The sequence below is a fragment of the Phoca vitulina genome, unplaced genomic scaffold (assembly GCF_004348235.1).
Source record: "Phoca vitulina isolate PV1807 unplaced genomic scaffold, GSC_HSeal_1.0 scaffold7, whole genome shotgun sequence".
Taxonomy (NCBI): Eukaryota; Metazoa; Chordata; class Mammalia; order Carnivora; family Phocidae; genus Phoca; species Phoca vitulina.
Window position 1 is genome coordinate 26,873,335 of NW_022589710.1, and position 19,543 is coordinate 26,892,877.

Genomic DNA, 19,543 nt, shown 5'->3' on the forward strand with positions numbered 1-19,543 from the left:
TTTATAACATATGTACAAGTAAAATGTATACCAGTAGCAAAAAGTAATGAGGGATAAATGAAAATACACTAATAAGGTTCTTTCACTCTACATGAAGTGACAGCGTAATTTCTAGAGTTCAGCTGTTAAAGCTGCATACTGAAAATCCTAGGTAACCACTACAAAAATAAAAACAAACAAGTATAACTGAATTTCAGCCTTTGCTTAGAATGCGAAAAGCTAAAACAGCATTTCTTTTTCCTACCCTTAAAACAAACAAAAAACACATTTAATATCCAAAATTGTAATTTTCCTCAAATCCTTCAGATACCTGAAGTCACAGAGCAACTAACTACTACGATATCTAAGACAGGGAGGAACTAGATAGGAGTACTTGCTTACTGCGGGGGAGATACCAGATGTCATAAAAGTGAGTAAAAAGATTTCAGTTAAATTTTTAAACAAATTGTTAAAAAACGTAAGGGAGGCTACAGTGGAGTACAGAATCCCTGGGGCTTCAGTAACAGAGTAACTGCACCCCTTATACATTCTTCTTCAAAGATTTTACCAGGAGTTCTAAGAAAGATTGGGACAAGGATGAGAAACCTGAAAAAGGTGCATGGTGCAGGCCTGGGGGGAGGGAACAGCAGCAGCTATGGGAAAAGTGTGACGCCTTGCCTGGATCCTTCCTACTTCACCCATGGAACAAAAGCCTTAAAGCTATTATTAGAAGGACAAAAAACACTGTTGCTTTTAGGGCATAGATGAAGACCCACAGCAGCTGGGAAAAGGCACTAGGAAAAAGAAAACCTACCCTTGGTGTAGGGGCAAGGCACTATCTTGGGTCTAGACAATGAGGGTTCCTTTTTTTTTTTTTTTTAAGATTTGATTTACTTATTTGAGAGAGAGACAGAGATAGCGAGAGAAAACACGAGCCGGGAGGAGAGAGAGAAGCAGGCTCCCCGCTGAGCAGGGAGCCCAATGTGGGGCTCGATCCCAGGACCCCAGAATCATGACCTGAGCCAGAGGCAGACGCTTAACCGACTGAGCCACCCAGGCGCCCCTAGACCATGAGGTATCCTATAGCTGGGGTAGAGGCAGAATCACTGAAAAGGACCCACTCTCAAGACTCAGAGACACTGTACCTAAGAATGAGGCTGAATCAGAACAACAGAGAATGTACTGTCTCCACTCTCTGACCACCATCACCAATATAGCAAGCATTTAATCTACTGCTGAGGGGCGGTAACAGCATAGAGAAAAACCCTCTGGCAAACCAGTCCCCACCCTAAATACAAGGTAATGCCAGGCAACTTTGAAGCCTCTGGGGCACTGATGATAACAACTATAGTGACAAAATCCAAACCCAGCTCAACTCCCAAATAGACTGACTGATCAACCTCCCATACGAAAGGCTGAGCAAAAGATAAGGTGTGCCTATTTCTAGACTAATTATCTACTGTCCTATAGAAGATGTCCAGCTTTCAATAAAAAGTTGAGACATATGAAAAAGAAAGAAAACATATCAGCAATAGACAAAATAACAGACTTAGATCCGAGATGTCCCAGATGTTGGAATTATTAGAGAATTTAAAATAACTATGATTAATACGCTAAAGGCTGTAGTAGAAAAGGTGGGCAACATGTATAATCACAAGGATAATTTCAGCACAGAGATCGAAACTACAAGAAAGAATAAAAAATGCTAGAAATTAAAAACACAGGAAGAGAGAGAAAGAATACTTTTGATGGATTCATGAGCAGACTCAACACAGCTGAGGAAAGAATCAGTGAACTTAGAAGTCAACAGAAACTACCCAAACTGAAACACATACACAGAAAAGTGGTGGAAAAATTAAAAAACAGAATAGAGCATCCAAGAGCTGGGAGACAATAACAAACTATCTAATACATGTGTAATTGTAATCCAAAAAGCTCAGAGAACACCAAGCAGGATAAATATGAAAAAGGTATCTCTAAAAGCTAGTAATGGAAATAAAAGAGAATCATAACAAAAACTTAATCCAAAAGAAGGCAAGAGAAGGAAAAAAGGAACAAAGAATAAATAGGACAGGGGTGCCTGGGTGGCCCAGTCCATTACGCGTCTGGCTCTTGGTTTTGGCTCAGGTCATAATCTCATGACTCCTGGGATTGAGACCCAAATCGGGCTCCCTGCTCAGTGGGGGGGTGGGGGGGTCAGCCTGAAGATTCTCTCCCTCTGCTCCTCCCCCACCCCTCTCTCTCTCAAATAAATAAATAAATCTTTAAAAAAAAAAAAGAATGGGACAAACAGAAAACAACTAGCAAAATGGTCAATTTAAACTCAAATTTAGCATTAATCATATTAAATATATAAATGGCCTACAACACCAAATAAAAGTCAGCACTTCTCAGAATGGAATTTACCAAGCAACATCTAAGACAGGAAAGACACATAGGGGTTTAAAAGTAAAATAAGACATATTATGCAAATATTAAATCAAAAGAAGGTTGGGAGTGTCTAAACTAGTATCAAAGTAGACATCAATATAAGAAATAAACCGGAGATAAAGCGGGCCTTTATAAAATGACGAAGGCTTTATTTCATCACAAGGATATAATAATCCTAAATGTGTATGCACCTAACAATAGAGCTTCAAAATCCATGAAACCAAGACCAACAGAACTACAAAAATAAACAAATCCACAATTAAAGTTGGGTATGTCACCCTCCTCAATAATTGATAGAATGAATTTACAGAAAATCACCATAAATACAGAAATTTTAAATTGGAAGCGCAGAGCAGACACAGGTAAAAGAAAAAGATGAAATAAAGATAAACCAATTTGTGGGTGGAAGGCTGGTTCCTCTCAAATTGCATGAAATACAGCCTCGGACTGGCTGAATTGGTAATCTCTGATGGAAAAGGAAGACAACCTAGGATGAGGCATTTGTGAGCCATTTAGACTGGAGGAGTTAATTAACAGGGTTATCAATGTTGAGGTCTATAACGCCCCCCTATCAGAATTACTTGAGATACCTATTAAGGAGGAAGATTCTCAGGCCCCGGGCCCAGCTCTGTTGCATCTAATCTCCAAGGATGATCTAAAAATCGACAGTTTTTAACAATCTTCTCAGCTCAATGAAATCTGCAAACTACTGGTCTAAGATAGGATGCCATTCCTTAGGCAACAGAACCCAATAGAGGCAATTCAAAGGCTGAAATGTATGTCACTGTCCTCACCATATGGAAAGGTCTTCATTTTGCTCAGTGCCAGAGTCTACAAGAGGAATTAAGGTGCCTGCAATGTGATACTTCATTGTGATTCCCAGAACTCTTGGAGGGATTGGTGGGGGTAAGATTAAGCCGCTTTACGATGAACACATAGGTGTACATATAGAAAAGGGTGACGGAGAAGGGGAAAGGAAGAATGAGGGACTATGTGTGTAGGTACGTTATATGTGTATATGGTCATCAAATACAGGGTGAAGTAATTTTGGTCGAGCCATAGATTCACATTCTTCTTTCTCACAAATAAAACAGGCCAACCACACGCTTTTTAATTTCCAGAAGCTAGGCTTCTAGTTGAAGAGCCAATATATCAGCCTGGCTGAAATATAATGGCTAACGCTTCTTGAAGCATGCTAAGTACTCTATGTGTATTTTAACAGAATCTTTATAATAACCTTGTGAAGCGGGCATTACTGTCCCCACTTACAAAATTGAAACTGGACCATCAAGAGATTATAACTTGCCTAAAGTCATATGGCTATGATAAATCAAGGATTCAGACTAAGGGAATTTGGCAACAAAGATCTGTTTTCTGAGCCCACGCAGCTTTTACTGCCAATGCTGGTAAGGGATGGCTGCTTCAAATCCCTGGACTAAAAGGTAGCTTCTGATTTGAAGCTGGCTTTTGCACGAGGTGCCAGAACCTAGCTGCCACTCCTACGGCTACTGGTTCAACTGCAGGTCAATTAAGAGGAATCGATTCCTTCCAAGTTTTCATGTTGAGGTCTCCACTGTAAAAGGAATTATGGGCCATTCCTTTCTTGCCAACATGGCAAAGGACCAAGAACACTACTGGCTCTGCCTCAACTGAAAACTGAGCAGCCTTTCGAAAGCTGTAGAATTCTCTATTGTATCAAAAGTCCTGGTAGCTGGTAGAGATGTCCTAAATGAGCTTTGGGGATGAAGTCAGTACCTCCCACAGCTGCTGACAGGATCTGCATACCAAAAAAAGTAGATGCTCAAGAACTCAGAATACTTGCATGAGAAAGAATTCCTCCTTTCCCACAGGCACTAGATCTCTAAGAGAATGGTGCACACCTCTGGTGCACAAACCAGGAAAACTCAAGACACTACAGCTCCTTCTGGGGCAAAAATCAGTGACAGTTTCTCACAGGGGCAGGCAACAGTTCACAAGAGGTTCTAGGGCTGTGCCTAATCGAGAGTCGATTACCGAGAGTCAAGGCCAAGAAAAGGCTAGGTCAGGAAAGAGACTGCAAATTGAAATAGGAGAGTTGAAAGCCAAGAATGTCAAGTGGGTTGTAAATTTACAAGGACAGAAGAGGCAGGAAAATGGAGAAGTAATAACAGCTGTTATTTAGAACTTACATTTAGAACATCGTGAGAGGTTTCAAGATCTCTGAATATTATGACACATTTACGTCAACAATCCTAAGAGGCAGGTGCTATGAAGCACATTTTATAGAAGAAATGAGGCACAGAGAATTTAAGTTGCCCAAAGTTACACAGACAGTATATGGAAGAGCTGGGATTCTGGCCCAGACAGTTGCCACCAGCGATCATTTACATTCATAAACACGACACAGGGCTGCCTCTCTAGAAAAACCAGTAAGAACTGAACTGGGAGTGGAAGAGATAAAAACCGATGACCTGAGGTGGGGTAAGAGTTGATCTGAAAACACATGAAGTAAGCCAGGTCTACCCTTTATGGTGTATATGTATGTATATGGTGTATATGGTGATCTACCATATACTTTGATGGGTTCTAGATCTGCCCGTGAAAGACAGAATCTTGTCAGGCAATCAGAATTCCAAACGATTCAGACCAGTATTCCAGGATTAGGAACATTCGTTATATGTGAAGTACAGTAACACCTTTCTTGCCCACCAAAAAAAGTGTACTATGTAATGTAGCTTACACAAAATAACAGGCTAAATAGTAAACAGGTTAAAAATAAAAATAAACTATATCCAAAAAGATATTCTAAAATATAAGGTCCCAATTTTTTTCTAGCTAAAGACAAAAGAGGACAACTATGGGTAGTGGGGCTAATCTTAAATAAGAGTAAGAGCGGTTAGCTATACAATGAAAATGCCAAGCGAAGGCAAGCATCTGTTCATAAACCTCACAGACATGCATACCGGCCTCATTTAGCGCTAACCATACGGTAAGGCTTCATTTCGGCAGTGGGACAGCCGGCATGGCAGAGTGAGTGCCGTTAGAAGTGCTTCAACAGCCATACTGCGCTTTCCTCACTTTGAGCGCTCCTCAACCATTTCTTTCAAGTAGACTCTCTCTCTCCAATGACTGTCTTTTGATTCACAGCAAAGATTTTGTTTTCTAAAGCATAAACAAACTTGGGGGTACTTAATGTTAAAACACATCAGATGTTAAAATGCAAGCTTTACTGAAGCTCTAGGTGGGTGAGTCAGGTGGACAGGGGATACCCTGGGCTTACCTAGAAGCAATTCTATAGAATGCGAAGAAAAAAAATGAATTCAGCCAATAAAATGCTAACTGAAAGTTGATCATTTGTAAATCTTTAAAAAAAAAAAAAAAAGAAAAAAAAGGGGCGCCTGGGTGGCTCAGTCGGTTGAGCGACTGCCTTCGGCTCAGGTCATGATCCTGGAGTCCCGGGATCGAGTCCCACATCGGGCTCCCTGCTCAGTGGGGAGTCTGCTTCTCCCTCTGACCCTCCTCCCTCTCGTGCTCTCTGTCTCTCATTCTCTCTCTCGCAAATAAATAAATAAAAATCTTTAAAAAAAAAAAAAAAAGAAATGAAAGTTGATCATTTGTAATAAATAGTAAAATAAAGGTGGAACTACACTTAACTCTATCTACGGGAAGGCTCAGAAGGAATTCTAAGTAGGCTCCCCGTGCATCATCTGAAGTTACTGAGCAGCACATTCTATGCCATATGATCTAGAAGATTTATGTGTTGGCACAGTTAATCCAGCTCTTTGTCCCACATCATGTGTCTCAAGGACTATCCTGATGGTTCACTGAGAAGTGGCCAAAAGGAGAAATAGTAACGTTAGAGAGATTTCCACTCACATAGTTAAAGTCACCCTTTACCAAATAAAAGCTTAACTCTCAACTAATTTGGAAAAGATACCCATTCAGACAGAATTTACATTTCTCTAAGATTTCTAGCTACCTGAGGTCTTGGGGTACAGAAGTACCAATAACAATGTAATTTCCAAAGGCTGGCCTGGCCCCAAAAGTCATTCAACAGATTTTATTTAAACATACAAGAGCAATGATTATAAAGATTATCTAGATATAGCTTAATGCGATAACACATTAGAACAAATACTAATGAGTATATAACTTATTCTTGTAACGGCAATCTGGCAAAGTTAGAAAGCAGTACATAAAACAGAATTACTTTTACATGATCATATCAATACTTCCACCGTTTTGCTTTAGTTCTCTCGCACGGGCAATCCTGACAGTAAACCATGGGCAGCAGTTTTTACAATCTTGAATGTCACTTGTCCCCTAATCTTCTCACCATCTTAAATTTTACCTGTCCCCTAATCCGGGGGTATCAAAAAGTATCTTTATTATGCTTTTCATCCCATTAATCCACTCATTTGTCAGTGATTCAAATCTTTTTGTGGGCATAATTTCCCCCTACCAAAGCAGATTCAAAAGAGTAGAAGTGTAAGTTATATCTACTGGCTCTAAAAAATGATGTTTTTCCTTGTTCTACTTTTTAACTGAGCTTTTAGAAATGTATTATGGCAAAAAAAGAAGAAACTGGTGCCTATACCCTTTATCAGTGTTGAAGTTTTTCTTGATAACATGTACAGTTTAAATTTTATCACACTCATGAAAATATAAAGGACTTAGATTGCCCAACAATCAGGGATTCTAGAACTGTCTACCTCCTTACCTCTTCTGCCAATAATCACTTTAGGTTTCCTGTGAGTATAGTCCCCATTTCCTTCTCTCCTTTCCATCCCCCTACTGTCCTCACTCAGTGTCTATAATCTCAGAGGATTCCATGACCAGAACATCCAGCTTTCTTTTCCCCCCAGATCAGAAAAGGATCACCTCTCGGGTTCCAGGCGTCAGATCTTGACAAAGCAGAAACTTCAGAGTGTGATGTGGAGATAAAAAGACCCAGGAAATAAGATTTGGAAGAAGGAACAGTACAAAAGTTCTCTTTTATGAAAAAATAGTAAAAGAAGAAAAAAAAAAAAGAAGGGGGTGACAGATGGAGTAAAGACAGACGTACCAATTACTCTGAACATTTATATAAAGCACCTGTACAACATGCATTATTACATTTGAGCCATATACAAACAAGGTGGATCAATAACTGATATGAAATCAGTTTTAAAGTAATGGTCCAACGTAAAGGGGAAGAAAAGTCCTGAATGCCTTGATCAGATTGTGCCAAGTCCTGCCCTCCATACATATCACTCAGTGTCATTCATATCTTTGTGCTCTTTCAGTAGATTGCTGAAAAATGCAGTCTAAAGCAGGCTTGGGCTAGAACAGGGTTCTCAGTCTAGAACAGGGTTCTCAGAAGACTTCTGCCAGGATTCTGCAAACCTGAGCAGCCAGGGCTCCAATGCAGCCCAAGGCTGCTTTCCAGTCCAGGCTAGTGGGAGACAATACAGTTAAAAAGAGATAGAAAAGACTCTAACACTTTTTCAGAGTCAGGCGTGTCAATCCCTGGTCTCCATTCCCTATAGTTCTGCTTTACTGGAGGCAGAAACTGATCAAGAAAGAGGGACTTCTCCCAGCTTGGACTCCCATTACTTTCCCACGATACCCTGTGCCTCATAAAGGATTATTAATTGTTAAGGTTATTAACCCTTAAATGAAAAAGACCGAAGAGATGGTTACAGGTATGCCAAGTTAATAAACACCATTTAATTTGGGTCCTTGCAGGAAAAGCCCTTATTTTTCCACCTCATTTTGGTGGGAATATTAGTTTTTCTTCAATATATCATGCAGACTGGTTAATTTCTTAAGTGTTTGAAAATGGTTTAGAATGATAATAATGCAAGCATATCAGAAAGTGGGGGAGGGGGAAGAAACTACACATTCATATAAATATTTGGTCAAATAACTTTAGTCAATAAATGGAAATTACATACTCCCTAGTGTACAATGCACACATCACTGCCATAAGAATTGCTATGAGACTATTCATCAAGTATCTCCATAATGTTCCCTATACCTTTCTACCACTGTTACTATTACTGTTACTAAATAGGGCCACTTACCTGCTAATATTCTTTACAAACATTCTTTCACCTATGGTGAGGTACAGGCCAGTAACAACAAACCCTGTACTTGACAGTTTTGCACTGGTCAGCCTTATGAACCTTCACGTGAGTTTCTACAAGTAAGGATGATCGTTTTCTGAGATCCACATAGATATAGTTAACACCTAGTACTTTGTGCCAACCAGGCATGTTCTATATAACAATTCTCGAAACAAGCCTATGAGATGGCTACAAGTAGCTTAGGAAGAAGAGGGGGAGCAAGGGAATTCACTTAGCCATTACTCAGCAAGAATCAATTTTTATCTAAAATGTCTACATGCAGTAAGAAAAATATCTAAACAGACAATAAAATGATAATTCTTTTTTCTCATGTAATAATATGGGCTTCCTATCTATAGAAGACAAATTCTATTCCCCTTCTGATTCATATACCCCAAATTAGTTCAAATTTTGTCTGTTAGTAAGAGTTCAAAAGGAAGGGGTGCCTGGGGGGCTCAGTTGGTTAAGTGACTGCCTTCGGCTCAGGTCATGGTCCCAGGGTCCTGGGATCGAGCCCCGGGTCGCGCTCCCTGCTCCTCGGGGAGCCTGCTTCTCCCTCTCCCTCTGCCTGCCACGCCCCCTGCCTGTGCTCTCTCTCTCTCTCTCTCTCTGTCAAATAAATAAATAAAAAAAAAAAGAGTTCAAAAGGAAGCGCAAATATAAATTACACCTTACTTCTAGACTAGGCATAGCTAACTTATTGTCCACGACACCCAGATGCAGTGGGTTCAACTAGGTCACAAAAGCCTAAATGACCATTGGAATCCTATACCACCACTCTGTAGGAACTTTTTGAAGTTTTTTTTTTTTTTTAACTTTCATTTCATTCTTCAGAAAGCTTCCAGAGGAATTAAAAAAGAAAAGTAAAATGAGAAGGAAGTCAAAAGCTGCAAAAGCTGAAGAGACCATACTGGGATTGAACACTCACGAGAAGGTATGAAAACTTATATAATACAGACAGACCTGAAGAACCAATTAGAGCAAAGTGACATGGGATTTTGCGAGACGTGGTCAATGAGGGACAACAAGCACCATTTTGTTTTCATTGTAGTTCATATGAAGGCCTGGGACACCCACAGGATTGTATACTGTAGAAAACTATTTAGAAAATGCTAAAATGGAGTGGAAATAAGTGTTGCTGTTATGCGAGTTAACAAAAATTTATTTATAAGTTATAATTGGCTATCTGCTTTTGAAAAGATTTGAGAAGACTAAGTCCACATTTCCTTTCAGGTTAACTTCTGTAGGCCTTCACGGTTTCTTTCTTGATTTAGGACACTACCATTCTAATGATATACCCCAACTCTACAATTCAACCTTTGTGTTGTCACTAATCACCTAAGTAACAGAGAACCTTCAATTATTTGGTTTCTTAATACTCACAGGATATAGTCCAAAGTCCTTAGCACTGCATATCTACTCTTGTTCCTTTCCTAACTACTCTCCAAATGCACCATTCATAGCAGGTACCCTTCATAATCTCCTCCTGTCTTTGACCAAACGCCTCTGTCTCTGTGGTGGTCAAACCCCACGCCTACCCGGGGCAGCTGGGTGGCTCAGTCGGTTAAGCGGCTGCCTTCAGCTCAGGTCATGATCCCTGGGTCCTGGGATCGAGCCCCATGTCCGGCTCCCTGCTCAGTGGAGAGCCTGCTTCTCCCTCTCTCTCTGCCTGCCTCTCTGCCTACTTGTGCTTTCTCTCTCTGTGTCAAATAAATAAATAAAATCTTAAAAAAAAAAAAAAAACCCACGCCTACGCTGTGTGTCTTGGCCCCTGCAGGTGCAGCCTTAATTTCCTCAAAATGCCGTGCATTTTCATGCTTCTGTGTCTTTGTTTACATTACCCCATCTGGCTGGAACGCCTTTCCCTGCATCTCCCCATTTTTTTTTTTTTTTTTGCTTGATTAAATTCATCCTTTAGGATTCAGTCTTACATTATCTGGAACGCTTTCCTGATACCCTCACCCTTGGGTGGTGTGTCAGATGCTCTTTGGACACCACACCTATTCCCCCAGTAGACTCTAAAATGCTTTACCACTTTCTAGCCGAATAACCTTGGACAAGTTCATTAATTTTACTGAGCCTATTTCTTCATGAATAGAATGTTAGCATTAATTTGGTATCACTATGAAATAATGTGAAAAATCACTTTATAAACAGTAAAGCACTATGCAAGCATTAACAATTTTACCATAGGGCGCCTGAGTGGCTCAGTGGGTTAAGCATCTGCCTTTGGCTCAGGTCATGATCCCAGGGTCTTGGGATCCTCATACAGACTCCCCTGCTCAGTGGGGAGTCTGCTTCTCCCTCTACTCTACCCCCTACCCTGCTCATGATCTCTCTCTCATGCTCTCTCTCTCTCAAATAAATAAAATCTTTAACAAAAACACAATTTTACCATAAACCAAAAGAATACACAATATTCTAGGTAAATATACTTCAGTCGATTTAAGGGTAGGATTCATCCTTTGGTCTCCAGACTCCTCTCCAAGGATGCCCTGCATTTTACCCAACTTTCCTGCTCCACCAAGTCCTTTTCTATATTCAAAGGAAAAAAAATCTAGAGTGATGTCTAGGACATTTGAAGAAAAGACTAAATGGGAAACTCCTGAAGGGTAAGGATAGTCTTTTCTACCTTTCCTAATGCCTTCATGAGACTACTGTATTATGCACATACAAATACTTGGCACAAATGAAAAGCTGAATGAATGAATAAATGAATAAGTGAATGCAAACATACTCTAACCTTAGTGAGCTTGTAATCAAAAGGAGTGATGTGACAAATCCCATATGAATCTGGTCTTATGAAAATGTTAACAAATGCTTTCAATGTCATCCATAAGTGTAGTAAGAAATTAAATTTTCTGCTACGCTTATTTTATTTGATTTGACACACACTATAATTGCTATCTTAGTGACTCATGCTTCACATATGTTTTAACATTATCAGAATCACTCGTGCAGTTCAATACCTATTAAATATCTACTGCACCAGGCCCAATGAGAGTATGAAGATAAAGGTGGGCTCTGCCCATAGATTGCTAGACATATAGAAAGGAAGCTAAATCATCAGTATATATTAGCATAAGACAGAATACTGTAAAATGTATGGAAGACCTAAGGCTAGTGACAACCAATGAAGACAGATATCTGAGTTAGAGCACTAGGTCCATAAAAACTAAACCTATATACTACAAATTACTGGTGGCCAATAGTTTCTGTCACAGTAGAATATCTATTACATATTACATATGTAACATTTGCTTTTTACCGAATTTAATTACAAAAATTGTGTTGCTGTCTAATTGAGTAAGAACCTACTGTTAACACTTATAAATCACACTTGTGCCAAGCACAGTTTCAAGCCAGTTAGGTACCTTATTTCATTTAATCTCCACAACTCCACAAGATAGATACAATTATCTCTATTTTATAGATGAGGAAACCCAAGGCATAAGCCTCAGTAATTTTTCAAGGTTAAGAAGCAACATAACATAAAAAAAAAAAAAAAAAAGAAGAAGCAAACTGAGAATATGTAAACAAGAACGTAAGAACGAATATTCCACAGAGAGTCAGCGGACCCATTTGCCAGCAACGCTTCACACAGTGCTTTCCACTTCTCCCGAACGCACCCGGTGGAAACAACCTATCTCCTTTCCTTTCCCGCCTGGGATTAATGTTTTTTTTCCTGAGTCCATAACTGAACTGTTGATTCTCGTGCACATCATCTCAAACATTCCCACTTCAGAGGACAGATTGCTCTTTAAATCATAGGCAGTTCAAGGTAAATGAGACCGAATCAGATCCCCAGGTGGACAAAGCTCAGGCAGGATCGCGAAATTAAACCTCCGGGCTGGGCATCCGTTCCTGGATCACCTCCAGGGGATGGCAGCAGCACCCAGCTCACCCAGGAAGCGCTACCATGACAGCAATCTTCTCCTTCTGAACCCCAGGGGGCTTGGATTTTGCCATCTGCTCGTTTACCCTTCACCTGCCGGCTCTGCGGGTCTAATCTCCACCCTGCTCCTACCAAACGCCAGGCCTCAAGCGCCTCGCTCTCCGCGGCGGTCAAGTCCCAAACCCACCCGGGGGCTCGTCCGCCCCAGAAGCAGCCCGTCCCGCTCCCTCCCCCGGGCCGGCTACTCACGGTTCCAGTACACCGGGTAGCACTCTCCTTGGGTCACATCCACCTCGTAGAGGCCGCCCCGCACACACACCCGCTCGATGTTCACCAGCTCCTCCATCTCGGGCTCGTGCCCCGCAGCGCGCGGGCAGAAGCCGCAGACGCGGTCCTCGTCCTCGTCCTCCCCAGAGCTGGAGGCCCGGCCGCACACACGGTCGCCGTCCGGGTTCTCGGCCCGGGGTCGGCCACCCGTGGCCTGCAGCAGCGTTCGGAAGGCGAGCTCAATGCGGAGCGAGTCATAGCCGATGAAGGGCTTCCAAGTCTTCTTGTCCTCCTTGTAGAACCAGCGAACCTCCTCGGGGCCCAGCTCCGTCACCACCTCGTAGCGGTGCCTGGCGGCCGTTCCGCCAGGCCGGGTGCGCTTCCTCTCCCCGAGCCCTCCTCCCGCCGCCCCGCTGCCCCCCGCGCTCGACGGGACCAGCGGCGGCTGCGGCGGCGGGTGCAGCGATGAGGAGCTGCCGCCGCCGACGCTCTCGCCCTCGCTGTAGTAACGCAGCGAGGAGCCCGACTCCGCGGAGCTGAAGTCGTAGTTCTCGTCACTGAGGCAGGAGTCCAGCGCCAGGTGGTGGTTGTGGTCCTCCGCGCCCGGCGCCAAGTGCAACCCGGGCTCCCCGCGCAGCAGGGCCAGGGGCACCTCGCCGTCGCCCAGGTCCCCGCCGGGCAGGTGGTCGAAGCAGCAGACGCCGCCGCCGAAGGCCGGCTCCGCATCCGAGCCCAGCTCCCAGGCTGCGCCGCCGCCGCCACGGCCGTTATGTTCAGGGCTCCGCGGGGACCCGCGGCCCGGGTAATTCATGGTGTGGAGACGCCGCCGGCTGCCCGGCCCTGCGCCAAGCCGTGACCCCCAGCGCTTCCGCCGCACATTCAACGCCGTCGCCCTCTCCACCGGTAGTTTTTAATCTTTCAAATCCCAACCGGGGCTGCGGAGGCAGCGGCGGTGGCTCCGCCCCCCCGAGGCCCGCGGCAGCCGCAGCCGCGTTCCACCGCCCGCCCCATTGTTGCGCAGCCCGACGTGGGCGGTGCTTGGCCCCGGCCCCGCCCCGCCGGCCGCGCGCGCCGCCCCGGAAGCCTCTTATCAGCTCAGGCCTCGTGCGAACAGCCTGGCTCTTCTCTCAGGCCTCCGGTGATGGGTCCGCTCAGGGCATCTGCAACTCCTCAGATGCCTCAATTGTCTTCCGCCTCCCCTCTCCTCTCCCTGCACACCTGCCTCGGCCCCCGCCTTTCTAGGGGTCAGAGCCCAGATAAGGAGAGGCTTGATATCCCACGCAGCCTTGTATTCTGGGTCATGAGCCCAAGGGCTTAAGCTACAGGAGAGGGCCCCAGGAAGTTGGGTTCTCCTGACATTGCTTTTGTGACCTTAGCTCCTCATCTGGGAACTTCTCAGTCACCTAGCTCTGGTCCCTCCAGAACTGTCGGCCCACACAAAGGCATTACAGCCCATGCCAGTGATCCTAATGTTGACATCACCATCCCCTCTCAGAAACCTGAGTCTAAACCTTCCTTCATAGGCCACCTCCTATTATTGTGTAATTTTAAATACTTATTTCCTGCTTTCGCAACCTCACTGTAAGGCCTTTGATGGAGACCGAGTCCGTATGTCTCAACCTCTCCTACACAACGGGTGCACAATCAATGTTGATTATAATTGATGGCGAGTGCAGCCAGTTGTGATTGATTATTATATTGAAAGCCAGAAAACACTGGGTCCTAGACTTAGTTTTACTAACCACAGGCAAGTCACTTCATCTTGATCTTTTTGGTTTCCTCATCTGTAAAATGAAGTGATTATTGGACCAGATGATCTCTAAAGTGTCTTCCAGCAGTGGAATTCTATGATCTTCATGGTTTCTTCCTGTTCTTTATGCCTGACTCTGTAGCTCACTTTCTGGGATCAGGTTGAATGCTGAACCTCCACTGTGTAGTTATTTTATATTACAAAAAAAGTTTAATTTTATTTTATTTTATTTATTTATTTTTTTTTTTTTAAGATTTTATTTATTTATTTGACAGAGAGAGAGGTAGCGAGAGCAGGAACACAAGCAGGGGGAGTGGGAGAGGGAGAAGCAGGCCTCCCGCCGAGCAGGGAGCCCGATGTGGGACTCGATCCCAGGACCCTGGGATCATGACCTGAGCTGAAGGCAGACGCTTAACGACTGAGCCACCCAGGCGCCCAAAAAAAAGTTTAATTTTATAAGCGCAACACCCTATCCTATGTTGAGAATCCAGAGAAAAACAATCTCCAACCTCAGTGTTCTCAATTCATGACCAGACAGTCTACACTGTTTCTTTTACTCCTCTTGTGGAGAATCAGATCAGTGGGGCAGTTTTTCTTGCCCTGTGACCTAATCTGTTAGAGATTAAGTCATAATTTAAAGCATGGCTGTCTCTAGCTTGTGCAGTGCTATATGAATTTGAAAGAAAGGGCATTGTTTCCTGTGTGCAATACAACATATGGAATAGTGCTGAAGTTCATGGCTTAGAAAGCAGAGCATGGGCTGGATATTTGCTCCAATTTGTGCCCTCGCCCAAATGATAATTTTATGTGGTGAACAACATGCCCAACTGGACACGGCAGCCCTGATTCAAAGCATCTAAGATCAGAGCCCTCATCTCCATTTATACTGTTTTCTGAATACTTGCTTTTCGGTTTCTTCTCCAGTCTTTCTATGACAACATGCAGAATAAGAAGTTTGGTTATGAGCTTTGTTCTATTTACTACCCATGAAAGCATTTATTCTACAGTGCTTTAATATATGTGCCAGGCACTTTTGTTCTGGGTGTCAATACAAAGGGGAATGGGAGAGACTCAGTTCCTTCTTTAAGGACCTTACACTCTAGTGGGGGATATAGACAAGTACCCAGATACATTATAGTAGAGTAAGTACCATAAAGGGGATTCAAAATAAGGGATATCATAACATTTAAAATATCTCTATTTCTTGATGGAACATAGTCTACCTGTATAGCTTCTGATACGATTGTATGCAATTGACACCGCAATATCTGAACATGCATAGTTGTATGTAAAGCATTATGTTGTATTTTAATCATTATGCAAGACCAAGCCTCCTTCCCATAAGCCAAATAAGTATGATTGATTCAGACTTCTGGCATTTGTGGATCCAGGCTGCTGCAATAACCAGTGGGATGTGGAACCAAGCCTGAGGAAGTTCTGGTTGGTGTGGGAAAGAAAAAAAGGCAAAGCCAGGTGGTTTGTACTATTAAAGACTGAAGCACATCATCTGCACGTCCTGCTATCTTCCCTTCCCCATTAGACATGACGGGCTATCTGACAACAATGACCATCTTTCCCTCCCCATCTCTCAAGAGTTACATGGTGAAGTTTATGCCACCTTTCCCTTTTCTTCTCTTTTTAAGGTTTCCCTATTGTTCATTTTAATCCATTTTCACCTGTATAAAAATATTGGGCCATTAGGCCTTATGCCATGTAATTTATTCTGAACCAATAACCCACACCCACACCTGACATGGCTTTGTCCATTGCATATTGATAGAAATTTAGAATGGAGAAAGAAGGTGGTCGTATAACCATACCCCTGTTTGCTCTATCTCCTGTTTGATAAACCACCCACTACATTTAAATTTTTATTGTATGTTTTATTTTTAGTATCACTATCTAGTTTCTTAAAATGAGAATGTCTTAGCTGTTCATGCTGCTATAACAAAATACCATAAGCTGGATAGCTTATAAACAACAAACATTTATTTCTCACAGTTCTAGAGGCTGGGAAGTTCAAGATCATGGTGCTGGAAGATTTGGTGTTTGGTGAGATCTTGCTGGCTCATAGATGGTCATCTTTTTACTGGGTCTTCACATGTCAGAAGGGGCTAGGGAGCTCTGTGAGGCTTCTTTTTATAAGGGCCCCCCTCCTAAGCCCATAACCTTGGGGATTAGGATTTCAACATATGACTTCTGGGGGATACACAAACATTCGGACCATGGCAGAGAGTGTTTTTTTTTTTGGGTGAACAGATTAAAAGGAATGATAACCTAGACTAAAGCAGAGAACTTTCACTGAACATATATTAGATATTTGCTAAGTTGTAGGCACTAGCTAGGCCCTACAGTGAAGCATTCACAGTCTAGAGGTATCTTTAAATAAACCCAGAATGCCAACTTTTTAGTTCCTCTGAGGAATATAATTGTAATGCCAGAATGACCGCAGGAGTCATTCTTTCCCTAAAGACAGATCAATAGAGGAAGCCAAATTACAATAAAAATGTAGCTACATGAGCAGAAATAACATAGGAATACATAACGAATCAAGTCATTCATCCTTCTATTTATTCATTCAACAAATATTTATTGTCTACTGCTATTTTGCTGATGGTTTGTTTTTGTTTTTATGTTAATTGAAGTCACACTTAAAATGTAGAATTATCAAATGCAATTACTTAAAGATTTGTAAGAGGTCTGCCCTCAAAGTTGTACCTATCAAAACCCCATAAAAATTTTTTTATATTCCTTTTGGAGATAAAGGTCAATGGCATGGAAGGTATATATTCAAATGAAACAGATTGCAGATCAATACAATATTGATGCATTCTTTATGGAGGCAGCCACAAAATCCTCATTAGCTTGTTTATATCTGAAAGAGAAGATTTGGCTTATCCCTGTCTTTTGGCTATATCCCTGTCCTTTTATTATAGAAAAGTGAGTTAGACTATAACCATAGACTATTGTGAGATCCACATTATGCATCCACTGTAGATGCATTTGATGACTTTTATGCTCCAGGATTTTTTCCTTTCTCACACCAGAGGTAAACCCAAAGTACCTATTCATTTATTCACAAACTATATAGTATATAATTCATACATAGTACATATATAGTATATAATTCATATCAGTTACCTTCAACAAGTAATTGATCATCTTAAGTTTTGCTAAGACTTAGATGCAGCATATTGTATATGTGTAGTTTATTCTGATTTTCATATAAGAAGTGAGAAAGAAAAGAAAAAGAAGCTATGTTTCAGTAGAGATTTCCACTAGTGCAACTCTGAGTAATTTGCTGAGTTTTTAAATAAATAAATAAATCTTTTAAAAAAAGAAAAAAAAAGAATTACTTCTAACTTAAAAAAAAAATCTTCTTTCGAGGAGTCCAGGGACCTCTGAGATTCTTTGATATCTACAAATTTCTGATCTCCTTCAAAGATCATGAAAACTATGAGAGCCCTATTAGCACCAAATGAATTTTAAGGTAAGTGAAACTTTCTTGGAGGTTTTTTTTTTTTTTAAGATTTTATTTATTTACTTGACAGAGAGAGACACAGCGAGAGAGGGAACACAAGCAGGGGGAGCGGGAGAGGGAGAAGCAGGCTTCCCGCGGAGCAGGGAGCCCGATGTGGGGCTCCATCCCAGGACCCTGGGATCATGACCTGAGGCGAAGGCAGACGCTTAACGACTGAGCCACCCAGGTGCCCCTCTTGGAGTTGTTTGATTTGAAGACTTAGTAGTCTGAGTCAGAGGTGAAACATGGAATTCATTATTATAATTCTTAGGGAGGTAAAGGATGCAAATGGAATTTTATTTTCAGTGGCATCTTTCAGCTCCTATAAATAATGGTAAGGCAATATTTTCCTACTTGTAAGATAAAGGACAATTGATATGACCTCTCTCTCAAGGGGTAACAGTTGTTAAGGGGAAACTGACAACAGATCAACTGAAATGAACACATATATACAGCACGCCTATTAAGTATGAGCCAAGCACAGTGTTAGGGACAGGACTCATAGCCCAGTGGGAAAATGGACAAATAGGCAGATGTAAAGTTGAAAGGAGCCATGAAAAGACCTTGAAGGGTGCTGTTGCAGCACTCAGAGGGTTGCCCAACCCACCCGTGAGGGCAAGGGTGGAGACAGTCACAGAAGCCTCCCAGAAAAAGAGATGCTTAAAGCAGGATCTGAAAGGTGAATAAAAGGTAGCTGAAAAGGAGAGTGGAGGTGGGCTGCAGAAGAATATTCCAGGCAGAAAGAATCATGTACACACTGATCCAAGATTTGAAGAACTAGATAGAAGACAGAGAGTGGGGCAGGAGAGATAAGCACGTACAGATTATTGGAAAAGCCAAATAAGAGAAAACCATCATTACGTAGATACTGCGGATGTCTAATATATTTTGAAAAAAAAAATGAGAAGTTATTTTATGGGAGCTTCTTTGAGAGGAACACAATCCATCGTATTTGAATAGCAGGCTTAAGTCCCTGGAATGATTGGAGGTATGACCTTCCTTAAATCGATCCAACTGTAAGCACTTTTTTCGTTCCTGCTTCATCTGGCACAGGGCCTTGCACAGAACTGCCCCTCAGTCTATACTGCTGAACCAGGGTACTTCTAGGTATTTGTTTCATTCCATGGCCTATACTGATATTGTCATCATTCTCACATGCGCCCACCAGGGGCCCATCCTCTGTAAGTCACTGTTCAGACTTTGATAGGGAAGGCACTGCAAAGCTCAGTCTGCCTTAAAATAGTTCCTCAACAGACCTGCCATGGTGGGTCTTTCCTTCCTAACAGAGTCTCACATACACCCATAATCTGAGTTCCATGATGAAGGTAGGGGCATTGTCTTCATACATTTATCCTTAAAATGTGTGCAACCGGTATGGCCAGGCTTTTCACTAAGTGTAAAATGAAGTCATAATAAGTTTTTAATGCCCAGATGATCACTTGAGTCCCCATTGACTTGATTGCTAGTCGAATATTTCCAAATATTTCTTGTTGTTTCCCAAAGGATGGCTTATATCTGCTTATGGTCTGTTCTGTGTACAATAATCATCCTATCCACCATATCCCTTTTCTCTTGCCCTGGCAACACTGTGTCCACCCATGCACCCTTCCTGGCCT

At 42.2% G+C, this 19,543-nt stretch overlaps 1 protein-coding gene across 7 annotated transcripts in view; it reads right to left on the bottom strand.

Annotated features, from left to right (window-relative positions):
* Positions 1-13,615, bottom strand: part of DDHD1 (DDHD domain containing 1) — a 96,975-nt gene extending 83,360 nt beyond the window's left edge. For all 7 annotated transcript variants that reach the window (XM_032405138.1, XM_032405136.1, XM_032405133.1 and 4 more), the window contains exon 1: positions 12,640-13,615. In XM_032405138.1, coding sequence (XP_032261029.1) covers positions 12,640-13,468 — 829 coding nt within the window. In that variant the 5' untranslated portion in view covers positions 13,469-13,615. The remainder of the gene's footprint in view (positions 1-12,639) is intronic.
* Positions 13,616-19,543: the final 5,928 nt, after the last annotated feature.